This window comes from Heliconius melpomene, chromosome 1, assembly GCF_056956725.1.
Source record: "Heliconius melpomene rosina isolate 202511_hmr_F chromosome 1, ASM5695672v1, whole genome shotgun sequence".
Lineage (NCBI taxonomy): Eukaryota > Metazoa > Arthropoda > Insecta > Lepidoptera > Nymphalidae > Heliconius > Heliconius melpomene.
The window spans coordinates 15,807,611-15,821,803 of record NC_140389.1 but is presented as its reverse complement, the minus strand read 5'-3'; the positions used below and the strand labels follow the sequence as shown (position 1 = coordinate 15,821,803).

Here is a 14,193-nt window from a genome sequence, read left to right as displayed (position 1 = left end):
CTTTTATTAGTCATTTTCTTATACGTATATGTATAACAGTGGGTGATGATGACCTATACGTAAGTTACGTACACAGGTTTCGTATAATTGATTTCTTTGAAAAATATATAATAATAAGCCGTTAAATATTTTGAATATTTTTTAAATTAACAATTCATAATTTATTAGTTGAGGATATAATTATTTGAAAAGAGGAATGATATGTTTAGGAAGTTTAATTTTTTATACAAATATTACATTTACGTAAGAAGTATAATATTTTAAAAGCGCTTAGATAATATTAATATTATTTACACATCTGAATTGTATTCATATATTTTGATAATCACGCAGAAATTTATTTCTTTTACATGGCAACTTTAACACAACAGGAGTTTATCGTCTGTGCTCTGCTGTGAGAGTGACGTATGAACAGCCGAAACGAAAACGAAAGAAAAGCCTCTTGTGCCGTTGTTATCTTCTATCATTTCTGAAGAATGGAGACAAACGGCCAGGCTAATGGGCTTAAATCTAAAAAGAAAGAAAATGGTGATGGGAAGGATAATTTGTGGTAATTGTTCAATGTTCATTTACGAGTTACATGCAGCATCCATATAGGGTATCCAATGTGTCACACCTACGTGATGTCAAAGAATTGTACCTGAGAAATATGTGACCTAGCTGCAACGTCTTGCCTTTGTTTGTGTATAAATCATACGTACCATACGCGATGACTTAAGCCGAACTCGAGTGAGAGTTCACTGTTACATTTTTTCTACATATTTTCTTTAAACACAGTGATTTATTTGCAGGTCATCTATTCTAGAAGAAGTTCAGAACCAAGGTAATACAAAACTTCCTTCTAATAAGAATGTTCTAGTGTTAGGCGATAATGAAACTGGCAAAACGACACTCATAGCAAAGTTACAAGGAGTTGAGGATCCAAAGAAAGGATCGGCCCTCGAATATGCTTACATAGACGTTAGAGATGAATACCGTGATGGTAAGTGTATTTATAGTTGTAAACAGTGATAAAGTTATTAAACCTTATGTTATTAGAGTTCTATTTGACATTTTGAAAACTTTAGTTTTTAATGTAAACATAAAGTTGAAGTCCTTTTCCATTTAGGCTGAAGTTATTTCTAAAATTTAATTCAGGACTTTGTTATGTGAATTTCACCATTCATACTTTAGTACTTAGTATGTAGAGAAATTAAAGAAATTTAGGTCATTTTAGGTCAAATTTATGTCATTAATTCCAATTAGAAACTTTTCAGAAGATCAAATACATATTATTTTGATAATAAATTTAGCATTATTGAATTTGACTTCAAACAATCTAAGTGATTTTTATTGTTGACATAAAATTAAAAACAATATTGACACTATTAAATGAAACATTAGATATAAATTTTATTCTTAATATATGATTGTCCCATATTGTTTATAAATAATTTTACTTTTTATAAATTTGCAAATATCTTTGCATAGCGCCAAAATTGATATAATTAATGAATTTAAGAAGTATTTATAGATTCAAAATGTGTAAATATTTAATTTAAAAAGTTCTTTTTTTCCTGTGGAATAATACTAAATATAAAAAATATTTAATTACAATTTCCTTTGTAGATCACACTAGACTCAGTGTATGGGTGTTGGATGGGGACCCGGGCCACACTAACCTCCTCAAGTTTGCTCTGAATGAGGAAACCTTCCCGCATACACTGGTCCTCCTAACAGTGGCCATGACTACGCCATGGGGTGTGTTAGATCAGTTGCAGAGCTGGGCATCTGTACTAGGTGATCATATAGACAAATTAGATCTCACACCTGGTAAGTCAGTTTTTATGTTTGGAATGTTGTATAAACTTCTGTTTATAATAGAACTTCTGTTCATGCCTTCGCTGGGTGGCTTTATATATTTTTATGAGGAAAGAAAGGATTGATTGATTGATTTCTTGATTTATGGTGTTTCAATCATACCAGTGAAAGAGAAGATTCTACATGAATCCAGGGTCCTTTGAAGCCTATTTAAAATTCAAATTCATGAATTCATTCCCCCTTGTGTCTAAATTTCTTTTTTATTAGTAGATATTTGTGTAATTAATCTTAAACTCAAAAATTTTTGTTCACCTGTAATGTGTTGGTGGTAGGTAATATTTTTAAATATTTGTCACATTCATTTAATGACAAGTTAGGTAGAGAGAACTCCATTCTCCGTTTTACCCCGAATTCTACAGACATTGCATGTTGGCAAAGTTCATTTTTAAATAAATTAATTTTTCAAAATATGTGCCAATAATAAATAATAATAGCCCTGTTAACTCTTATAATAATTGAAACGTTATCACAACATCGTCAGTGCATAGAGCCATCATTAATGCATTGCATGACTCAATGTCGCATCCTAATTGGATTCCAGTTTGATATACTATAGATATTTGTAGTGAATTAACTTTTTCTGCACACTTTTGTTTTGTTATAGGAACTCTAATTATGTTAATTTATGACTTTTTTTCATTTCTACATGAACTTTATGAAATGATTTTAGCGCGGTTAAAAAAGGTCAGACAATGCGGTAGTTATAGATTGGATCTTCATTCAAAGGAATGTATAAGAAATAATATTATTTCTCGGAGGATGTCGGGATGTTTCATAAAATGACCTAAAAACGAAAGTGGGGTATCGTTGCTTTCCCTGTCAAAAAAGCTCAATATGCATGATGAATTTCATACTAGTATTTGTGATTAATTTGTCAGTAATTATCGGTTTCTAACTGGATTCTAACAGGCATTTAAAAGATGCTAGTAAATTGACTTCGTTTGACCTGAGAGATGAAGTAAACCCAGTTCCTTTTAAACCTCTTCTCTCCTCGTAAACATCTCACAATGTATCGCTTCACTCTTGTTTTAGGATTACAATTAAAGATTATATCTGCTTCTAAAGTACACATTCATGTTTATTCAGAACTACTAAGTATATGTACATTAAAGCACATATAGAGATTTAAATATGATATTTCAATAATAAATAATCGATTATAAACAAGAATAAAAATTCTGTCTATTTAAGTAAAAAAAAATGTAAAAGTGGTTAGTTTAATTCTCTCATCTCGATGTGGATATGCAAAACTTATTGACGATCCATGTTCGTTTCAATCTCGTTTTTATTAAACTGGGGTCTAGTTAGACACTTATTGGAAAAAAATATATTCCCCTAATTGTAATATGTCTTGTAAAAGCATTCTTATACACCACAACTGTGTAAAATTAATTCTGTTATTAATCTAGAAAATGACGTGGAGACGAGGCCGTTGTTACGCAGCGGTCCATTGAATGGGAATCGAACCCAAAACTGTTACGTTTTGGACCCACTCAAAAGACCGAGAAAAAAGCCCAGGACAAAAAACGTTGAGTTCCGCAACTCAACTACATGAAAATGGGGTACCTTAACACTAGGCTAACCTAGTGTTAAGGTACCCCATTAGAAAGAAGGTAGAAGGAACCTAAGTTCCTTCTACCTTCCCTGCTTTATGCGGGATCCAACACGGATTGAAAAAAAAAGACTAATATTTTAATAAAAACTTATTTCAATACAACATAGATAGATCTTGGACGGACGCTTAAAGCTTATGTGCATAGAATTTTAAGTTCACGGTAACGTATACAGTATATCTCGACGTGACTCACGTGTTACGTCAGTGTCGCGTAATCGCTATAATAGTGATATTAACTGGTTTTGCGGATCTATACGACATGTGTAGGTTTATTTATGTTGTGGAAAATCGTGTCACTTTTGAATAACTATTAGAAACTTGTCTTTTTATTATTATTTACATATTAAAGCCACTCGTGGCGTAGGGGAACAAACATGTGACTGTAAACGCAACCGTGTTCGATTCCCACCCAAGGAAACGAAATATACTGACAGAGACAGTAGCACTGGATTCTGCCACTCAACAACCAGTTCCTCCTGAATTCGGTGGACAGTTTAGAATAGAAGTATCCTAATGGGAACGGAAATTCTTGACACTAGGTCCCCAAGTTCCCTCTGCCTACCCTGCTCGTAGGTCATCATAGCGCCTTTGAATTCGATACCAACTTATTGACATCATTATATTTATTTAAATTACTGTTTAAATTCTTTAGTATATTTAATCAAATGTTTCGCCACTTTACACCAAAAACTGCAGAACGGTGAGATTTATCATTAATTCTGTGTTTCGTATATAATAGGAAGGAATGATTGTTTTCTTTTTGTTATTATTTTATTTTTGTCTTATAGAACGTAAGCCTTATAATATTAACGTATTATAATCGGTAAGTACCTTAATTTAAGTAATACCTTATCTTTAATTATAAAACTTATCCAATTTTAATTAAAGCGACGAAACTTTACACTTTAACGCAGTATGTTATTAGGGCGAGTATGTCTTTGTACAAAGGGGAAGTAATTGAGGGTGACTTTTGTTGTTTTAACAGACCTTACGTGGTCTGTCGCAGTGTTCTGTTAGTATTATTGTAATAAGTCTGTATACGTAGGTTTTAATTATAATAAAGCAACTTTCGATATAAAGCCGTCGTGGCGACATACCGTCTGACTGTAAACACTGCGCTTGTGAGTTTGATTTCCAATCGAGGGAATTTCATTTCCTTGCTCCGGTTACAAGACTAAAGCGGGGCTACTCAACGCACAATCTGGAAAGTTCGGTGGAAAGTGGAGAACGGAGTGTCTTAACACTAGATTCCCTCGGCCTGTCCTGCTATGGCGTGAAGTTAAAAACCTTTTAATATTTCTTTTAAAATTCGACCTGCATACCTGACGCTATAATATAAGAAATGTCTACCAACATAATGGGTGCATTCAACAACATTTACTCGAAATTGTGCATATTACGGACTCGATTCTTTGCGGAGCATACTAAGCAGGTGTTGTCGGCATTTGACCTAAATTAAAGAAAGTAATTAAGATCGTTAAAAGCCGGACGATGCCATATTATCCAACTAAAATATATTGAAAGGCGATTCCAATAGAGAGTAAGCAATAGCAGTGTACGTCAAAAAATGTTTTTTTTGTCGTCCACTCAATTTATACAGGTAATTTTATATTATTTTGTTAGTTGTGGGTTCGTGGACCCACTCGTGGAAATGAAATAATTTATTTAAATATAATTATAATTTATATTTTCATTTCTTCACTCTGGCACCAAGGCAAAAGCCTGGCGTTGAGGTCCGTCACGCAACTACACGCAATGCTTCGAAAAATTCTACCAACGGTGAGGAACGGAGTGTCTTAACTCTAGGTGCCTGTGCTGTGTGCGGGATACAGCGTGAAATAATAAATAATATATTTTACTATTTACTAATAAATATTTATATATTTTATTTACTATTTAAAGTAGCTTGGCACAGTCTCATCTTTTATGAATCACCAAAAAAAATCGATAATATGCTTTTGCGTCGCCGTAAACATTTATTTAGATTTGCCTACTACTTTTATTGCATTAAAAGCTATTCCTTTTTGCTTACTTTTACGTCGGTGAATTGATATTTGATCTGTTCGCTCCAGTAAAATTCCGGTACTCTTTTTACACGGGTTTATATTTTATATATACCTACCTAGTTCTGAGATGTCTTTTTTGTCTGTCTGCCTCGGATGCGACCTCATTGATAATTTAATTGGACTTGATTTTAATGTGAAAGTAAATGTTTAAAGAAAATCGTATAATACCTGCTTATGTGTTTTTTATAAAAAGTTAATATAAATAATTTTTATATATCTTGTCTATCTGTACGTGCTGGTAGAAGATCCCAAAAAAAAATTCATTTATAAATTACATATCTATGAGCACTTAGGCCCGAAGTGCTCGTCGTTGTAGAAAATACGTATAGTGCCTTGTTAAGTGAATCGCTTAATGATATTCGTGAAAGCATTAGACTGTAAAAATTCTTACACCCATCCAAATTTAAAGTAAGTATGTCAAATCCACTTTTCGTGTGAAGCCGTACGTTTGTTTTACTTTAACTTGGATTATTCTGTCAGTACAAATCTAAACTGTAATACATATTTTTTTCTTTTTTATTAAAACTACGTTACTATAAAAGCTTTAGTGCTGATTTTGAGTATTTCATTTCCCAGACTACAGATCACCAGTTTGGGAACTTATCTAGATTTTAGAAAGTCTTTCATAAAGCAAAAACTTTATTTACATACATATTTTATACCTGTGCTATATTAGCGTTATAAAGCCTACACTTTAAAACACATTACAGAACTCTGCTGCACTAATAACATATAAGTTATAACATTAAACTAAATGTACTCTATGTTTTAACTTTTTTTTAAATGGCATTAATATGTCTGGACAGACAACAAATTGTTCTTTCGTTTCGGTTTCGTTTTTTTTTTTACTTTTGTGGTAGTACAGAACCCTAATAATCGTCATAGTAAACGTAAAAATATTTATTAAAATTAACTAAAATCCTAAAAGAAACACTGACTCTTGTTAGTCATTGTGAAGAAAATAGTTAAAGAGAAACATCGTAAGTTAAGTGAGATGTGGCGTTAATGGGTTTTATTAGAACTGATGAGTAATAAACTACTCAGTACGTACAAATGAAACGGTACGACAATTGGTTCTTCCCTTATTGTAGTCTTTTTATGCGCATTAATTTGAGATGTCTAGGAAGTAAAAATTTCTACTGAGTGAAAATGTGTTTTTTTAACTGAATAATGCGAAAGATATATGAAAATAAACCTATAGATTAGATAAATCATGTTTATTTTGTGCTGCGTTCCAAGTTCTAAAGTTTATGCGAGTACGGGGGCGTACTTCAAATGTCGTATTAGATATTAGTTTCCCATGCGGTATGGATTTTTCCATACAAACTCGACGCGATACGTAATAAATATCTCCAAAATCTTTTTCTTGAATTTTATGAAATTCTTCTTTTTATGGTCCAGGTTATTATAGTTGTAATATTATTTTTATGCTGATGATCTTTTGCAACCTTATACAGAAATTTTGTGGTTTATATCCATTTTTATACCCATAAGTGAAACATATTTAAATGGTAGTGACACTTAAGTTATTAAAAAAATATTACATGATTATCATTAGTTTCATCTCACGTCGACGCTGATTAATACACACTGCACATTGTTTACATTACTAAATAAACAAAACCATTAGTATTTTTAAAATTATTTATATATTTTTCTTGTTTTAACAAAACGTGTTTATTCATTGTGTGTTCATTTGTCTATCTGTATGTTTGAACGAGGTTGATTATTATGCAAACGCAACTGCACGCAATTGAATACGAATATTTAACAAAAACTGGATTTAATCGTTGTAGATATAGCTAGTAAACTAAGTTTAATATTATTTATATCTCATAACTTAATAAAATACTTCGTACTCGATAGAAATCTACCCTACGTATAGCTTAGTTGGCTAGAGCCATTGCTCTGCAACCCATTGGTTATTGGACGTAATCCAAGAGGGGTCTAACTCTTGTTCGAAAAAATTTATGCGGCTCTTTAGAAATTGTGAAATAAACATAAAAAATATTTATATAAATGTTTTTTTTTTCAGAACATAGGCTACAAAGTGAAAAACAACAGGTTCAAAAGTGGCAAAGGTATACGGAGCCAGGTGACGAACTGGAGCCGACCGCTTCGTCGCCCATGAAGCGCTCGTCGAGGAACCTCTCCGACGACCTGGAAAGCGACGACGAAGACAATCCACTGCCGGAGGCGGTCCTTACTACCAATCTGGGATTGGATATTGTTGTTGTTGCTACAAAGGTAAAGGATTTCTTTTTATGATTTTTTATTTTATATATGATAATTTTTAGTTATAAATTGAGAATTTATATCATATATAACTAGAACAAGAATTAATTAATTAATTAATAATTAATAAATAGTTACGGGCACAAGAGTGTGACTGTAACACGGCGATTGTGGGTTCAATTCCCACTCTGTGGAATGATTTTTTTATTATTTACATTAGTTAAAAATAGTAACCAAATATACCAACTGAAATACCACCTAAAATAGCATATCCCAACAGACTGACTACATGAGCACACTCGAGAAGGAGCACGACTACAGAGACGAGCACTTCGACTTTATGCAGCAATGGATAAGGCGGTTCTGTCTCCGATACGGCGCAGCGCTCTTCTACACCAGCGCCAAGGAGGACAAGAACTGCGATCTGCTGTACAAATATCTCACGCATAGGATATACGGATTGCCGTTCAGGACTCCGGCGTTGATTGTTGAGAAGGATGCTGTTCTTATGTGAGTTTGGTATTTTATTGTTTTTTGTTTAGATTCTAATTGTAAAGTACGTAAAATAATTTGTATGTAATACGTACTTTTTCGCCTAGTAGACAATAGTAGTAATGTAACTTTTATGTACTATGATATTATTCAAGGTATTCTCCTTCTCCCTCTTTTATTTATCAATGTCATGTCGCATACACTAATAAGATACAAAATTAAGGGTAACTGTGGGATGAGATAGATTAAATCATTTGCTGTGATTCTAAAATTCAAAGATTTTACCATACACACTATGTTAATAATATTCACATTTGAGTACGAATTAATCCTTCAGTTTCAATAAACAGTTATAAAATAATTAAAAACAAAACATTATATATAAGCAAATTCTCAATACAGTCCTGCAGGTTGGGACAGCATGAAAAAAATTAGTATATTATACGAAAACATGCAGACTTGCAAACCGGACGACTACTACAGGGATGTCATAGTACAACCAGCCACGAGAAAGGTAATAATTATTAATTAAATTAAATTAAAACATTTTCTTAAATTCATGTCAAGAATTAAAAAAAAAAAATCAGTATTTTTAATTACGTAAAGAAGTAGCTGTCATGGTATGGACATCTACTGCTTGTTACTTCCAACGTTTAGTAAACAGTGTTAAACCTGAGTGACGTCATATACATAGTCATATGGCGTTCAATGTACCCATTAAACGCGTACAGAATTAGTATATATAAAATTTAAATGCATATTTATTATAATTGAACATTGAGAAGACGTTTTTCAATCTGACGCGCCATTGTGTAATACAGCGGATTACCGGATATCCTTCGACAATTGCCTTTGAATGATTAACAAACTACATTGCTATTGTTTCCCTCAGAGCGGCGGCCACCGCGAGTCGGAGGTGGCGGCGGAGGACGAGCAGTCGTTCCTGCAGCGGCATCTCGCGGCGCTACAGGCGGGCGCGCCCGCGCCCCGTGCCGACTCGCCCCTGCGTGCCGCGCAAAGGACTACCGCGCAGGTAGAGAAGAGATTTGTTTGCTTTGTGTTTTAGCTTCACCATCACTTCTCTATCCAGCGTATATATGTTTTATTACATTTAAAAAAATCACGCTCTATCTCGCACACGCTGGGTTGGCAGAAGGAACCCAGTGTTAAGACACTCCGCTCCTTACTCTCCGCCAAATTCTGAAGGCATTGCATGCTGAGTAGCGGAACTCAATGACGCGCTTTGCCTTGTTACCAGAGCGAAGAAATGGAAATATAAATTTAAATAAATATTCCATTTCCTCGAGATTGAACCCACAACCATCTTCAATCGCTTTACAGCCACACTTCGTGCCCATACGCCACGACTTATTACACTTAATTATATATAAATTGTATTTGGTTCCAGTTGGATGGCGCCAAGATCGGCATGGGGCCCAACACGCCGGGCAACGAGGGCGTACTGGCCAACTTCTTCAACTCGCTGCTGTACAAGAAGACAGGCTCACCGGGGCGCGCCGACCCGCCCGCCGCCGCCGCGCGCTCCGACGCCGCTGCCGAGCTCGACCGCCTCACGCGCGCCAAGCGCCCGCCCCTCGACCTCAACTCCTCCGAGTGCTAGCGGCGAGAAGGTACACTACTCGTCACCCGCAGCACCTTTGTCTTAACAACCTCTGTTGACCGACGAACTCTGTTCTCTACTCTCGTGTCGCCCCGAACTCCGCGATAATATAGCATAACGTTCTGCCAAATCTAGAAACCTCTACCTATGTTACTTTTCATGTCGGCCTGGTACCTGCACTCCTAACGCAATTGACACTTTCTACCTCCAGTCATGAAGGATACAGCGTGACGCTAAAAAATCTATTGAATAAATTTCAATATGTTGTTACAAAATACATGAAAAACTTCATACAGAAATCAAATTTGCTGCTTTAAGTTATTTTTATATATTTTCTTTAGCTTCACGCTGTATCTCGCAATTATAATATTAACTATTTTTAATTGTGATATTTTCTTAATTCCAGGTACATAATTAGTCTACCGTAAAGTGCGCGCGATGGCGCTCGTCTCACGTAACACCGCTGGCTTGTACTTGTTGCAGTTGCAACGGACTTTTATTTATTAAACGTCGCTTAACAATTGCCGATACACTCACTACACGTACGACACTGTGTCAGGACTCGAATGTCGGCTCTAGGGGAGTGTCACGACACTGTAGACACTCCAACAAATGTGTGGTAAGGCAACGGCAGTGTGATCTAAAAGTAAATTATATGTATTGAAGGCAAGCGACATTTTTTATATTCAATTATAGATTAAATACGTTTATACCAATTTGTAAATGTGTGGCAGCCTTTATATTTGAAAAATGTCGCTACCGGGCAAAAGATATGATACATTTCCATTATACTACAGTGAAACAGAACGTGTTGTAATCATTTCCTATTCAATAATTTTTTACTTGTTTTATGATATTAAGTATTTATTTAGTTAGCCTATGTTTGAACTTCGTAATTGAATGGCGGTCGGCTCCGACGACTGGGCCATTGGGGTTATGTAATATGTCATAAGTTGGTAAACGTTCGATATCATCTTGAGATTACTAGACATTTTTATGTAGAATTTTGTACTGAATATTGAATTGCAATTAAATAATTTTCTTTCGATCGTGAGGCCTACACGGTTCTATATAAAAGTGTCATATCAAATTTTGTGATCTTCTATGAAGACTGGCAGTCATAGGGGAGGTAAAGCACAATAAAGATATTGTACAAATCATTGTCATCTTCTTATAAGTAACAATAATGACATTGATACATCGTTTTCAGTATAACCTTTTCAGAATAAAGAAATGTTAAAATTGTAATACTTAATGGAACCTGCATTACTTATAGAATTTAATGTTTACTAAACAATGTGTAAGCAGTTATAGTATTGTTTTGGATGAACTTAATTTATGTATATTTAGTTGAATGAAACAAGCAGGTAAAAAAATCTTACAATAATATATAGTATTAATATTTGCTCATAATTCTCATAAAATGTAATTTTACACACTTTCCACTCTATCTTCTTAGATACATGAGCATAAAAAAATAACTGTCTAACATTTTACAAAAAACTTTGTTTCAAATAAAAAAAATAAATAAAAAGCTTGTGATATCTGTAAGGTCATATTAGAGTGGTTAAGACATTGAATTGTAATGGTGACCTTTATGTTTTGTAACAAAATTAATTTATTTAAAAAACAATATATGATTCCGATGTAAAGTGTATTTATATGATGCAAGGGCGTCGCCAAACATTTAGAATGGACATTAGAATTTATCTGAATATGGCAACTTTTCTTTTTATGTAAACAATAAATATCATGAGAGATTTAAATAGAAATGTAACTTGTTGACTTGACTTTTTTTTTCATTTTAGTAGGACACTATAAGTGTAAAGCTTAATTTTGTTTTAATTATATCTCCTACCTAATAAGGTAGGAGGTATAATTAAGGAAATATCCTCAGAGCATTACCTGGCGACGCTCTTGATACAAAAAGTGTAATAATTTATTGGATTATGTTCACATTTGGTGCAATACAGAACATTCCAAACGTGGTTTGGTGCTTATTATTATAGTAAATTATCGAATAATATATGAAGTTTCATTTACTCACGCCCAAAGCTCTCTCCGCTACAAACTAAAGGTCACTATTATCAAATCACTCAAAAGTACTTAAATTCTACTATGAGAAACTTAAAGAGCATAGCTTATGTCAGATTCCTACTTAAGTATTAATGAATCATATAGCAGCAAATGTAGATTTATTCATATATTTCTTTCGAAATAAACAGTGCTACACAATGATTTTTTCAACATTTTTGCATAATTAAGTGGTCATTTTGTTTTCTAATATTTCACAAATATTTTATATTCTAATAATATGTGTTCAAAAGTTACAAGAAAACTTTTTCAATTATATTTCTAAATATTGACCTGTATGAACATTGCTTTATTTGCTTCTATATGAACAACTACATGTATGTGTGTTTGTGTAACTTATTAACGTAATTTAGTTATATTTATGTTGGCATATTTCATTTACTTCTAGCACAATAACACGTTTATTTTTTAAGGCAGCTATTTTCCATTTAAACATTTTCTTTATCATTTTATCAAAAATAATAATTTCAGTTATAAGTAAAATTATAGAATAATCACGTAATAATAAAAAGCTAATAATATAATTAGTGAAAATATTTAATCATTCATTTGTATGAAATAAGGATTCGGTGAAAATTGATAAGCTATGACAAGTAGTAAGAGAGATATATTTTTATAACGGGGGATAAATGTTAGGTGGCTAAAGCGCATAATTTAATTAAGTCTGTCAATGTATAAGTGATCTAACACGAGGCTGTGCCGCACTGACACAGTTTCTGACTAGAAAGCGACGGTTATGGGTTCTATTTTCATTGTCATGTTCTCAGTTCTCACTGTAACATGTGTGGGTTTGAGTTCTGTTTCTTAGCTCTCAAAAATTTGGCGGGGCATAGAAAACGCAGTTTCTTAATACTGAATTTGTTCTGTCTACTCATACGTACATAATTATGGACAGGAACGGTTTTAATCTTTTTTATGTAGAATTTAATCTTCGAATAAAACGGACTAGACCTACAGCTTACATCTACTCTGAAATAATTTTACATAATGTGACGTAAGTAACTCAAAATATCTTAGAAATATGACACTCACCAACCATATGGCAAAATTTTCGTATGATTACTCAAAATATATGTTTATAATTTAATTAATAATCTGGAAAAGTTGTTAGTTGAAAATAAGTCAGGAAATGTTAAGTTATGTATAGAAATGCTTTGATATGATATGGTATTGACACTAAGTTGCGGTATTATCGATTTTATAAAATTGTTTTGCTCATTTAGATTATTGCTTCTTTATATGAACTAGTCAATGATACATTGATTATTTATGAATATTTCATATATATATTTTTGTGTCCTGTGATATCAATTTTATAGAACAAAATAGTATTTTTATTTGCACTTTTGTGTTAGCCACGTAACATCCTCATATAGTATTGAGATAATATTAAAATATAATATTGTAGATTCCAAAAGGTCTAATTTCAATTCCATTAAAAAATAAATGACAAGAGATAGCAGTATTTCGTTACTTTTTTATCATTTAAATATTTGAAAGCGGCACAAAGCCTTTCCAGTTTTATTTTAAAATTCTTTTTTTTTTTCATATAATATATTTATTAATGAAGCAAAGGCATAGTGATTTACGGTTAGATTCTCATTCGATAGTTATACGCTTTCAATAGTTAGGGTTTATGTAGCCATAATTTTTGGTTGTTTATGCTATAATTTAATAGAATAAAATTATTAATTCACGTAATATAATAAAATATTAAAAATATAAAATTGTTTGTATTGAATGTGTAAATTATATTATATGTACGCAAATTTTCAATAGATCCAATAAGTCGCCATCTCATAAAGATACGAAATTAAAACAATTGTTCTGTAATTATCGATAATTGAACTAATAAATATTAATTTATATTATTAAAATATTACTAAAATATAAATAAACTATTCTGTACTGGTGACATTTTCTAATGTTTTCCATCTTACTTTGAAGTTTTTTTTTATTTTCTAACACAACACACTCAACTCTGTACTTTTACTTTACAGGTGTATCGAAGTGTTAATATTTATAGTTACTATTTCTAAGCTTATTGGCGACTGTTGTACAAGTTATAATTATAAATATTTTAAATAAAGAAAATAGCACGGAATCTGTTCAATGTATGTGTTTTATTAATTAGTACTTTCTGTTTCCCTAAATATTCATCAATTTTGAATTTTCAGATATGTTCTTATATCTATATATATAAAAGGACT

The 14,193-nt window shown here is 32.6% G+C and overlaps 1 protein-coding gene across 1 annotated transcript; it reads left to right on the top strand.

The window, feature by feature from the left end:
- Window positions 1–382: 382 nt before the first annotated feature.
- On the top strand, window positions 383–14,096 carry Dlic (dynein light intermediate chain). Its single transcript, XM_085191168.1, has 9 exons — window positions 383–550; window positions 792–982; window positions 1,609–1,812; window positions 7,577–7,788; window positions 8,057–8,286; window positions 8,671–8,782; window positions 9,161–9,301; window positions 9,677–9,899; window positions 10,296–14,096. The coding sequence occupies exons 1-8, from the start codon at window positions 477–479 to the stop codon at window positions 9,887–9,889; spliced, it is 1,377 nt and encodes a 458-aa protein (XP_085047294.1). The 5' UTR covers window positions 383–476; the 3' UTR covers window positions 9,890–9,899; window positions 10,296–14,096.
- Window positions 14,097–14,193: the final 97 nt, after the last annotated feature.

Bases quoted from the DNA above. Each gene is read 5' to 3' on its own strand.
- Dlic (XM_085191168.1), top strand. From the start codon at position 477: ATGGAGACAAACGGCCAGGCTAATGGGCTTAAATCTAAAAAGAAAGAA. The intron at 551-791 runs GTAATTGTTCAA...ATTTATTTGCAG, and splicing joins GATGGGAAGGATAATTTGTG to GTCATCTATTCTAGAAGAAG. The intron at 9,302-9,676 runs GTAGAGAAGAGA...ATTTGGTTCCAG, and splicing joins CGCAAAGGACTACCGCGCAG to TTGGATGGCGCCAAGATCGG.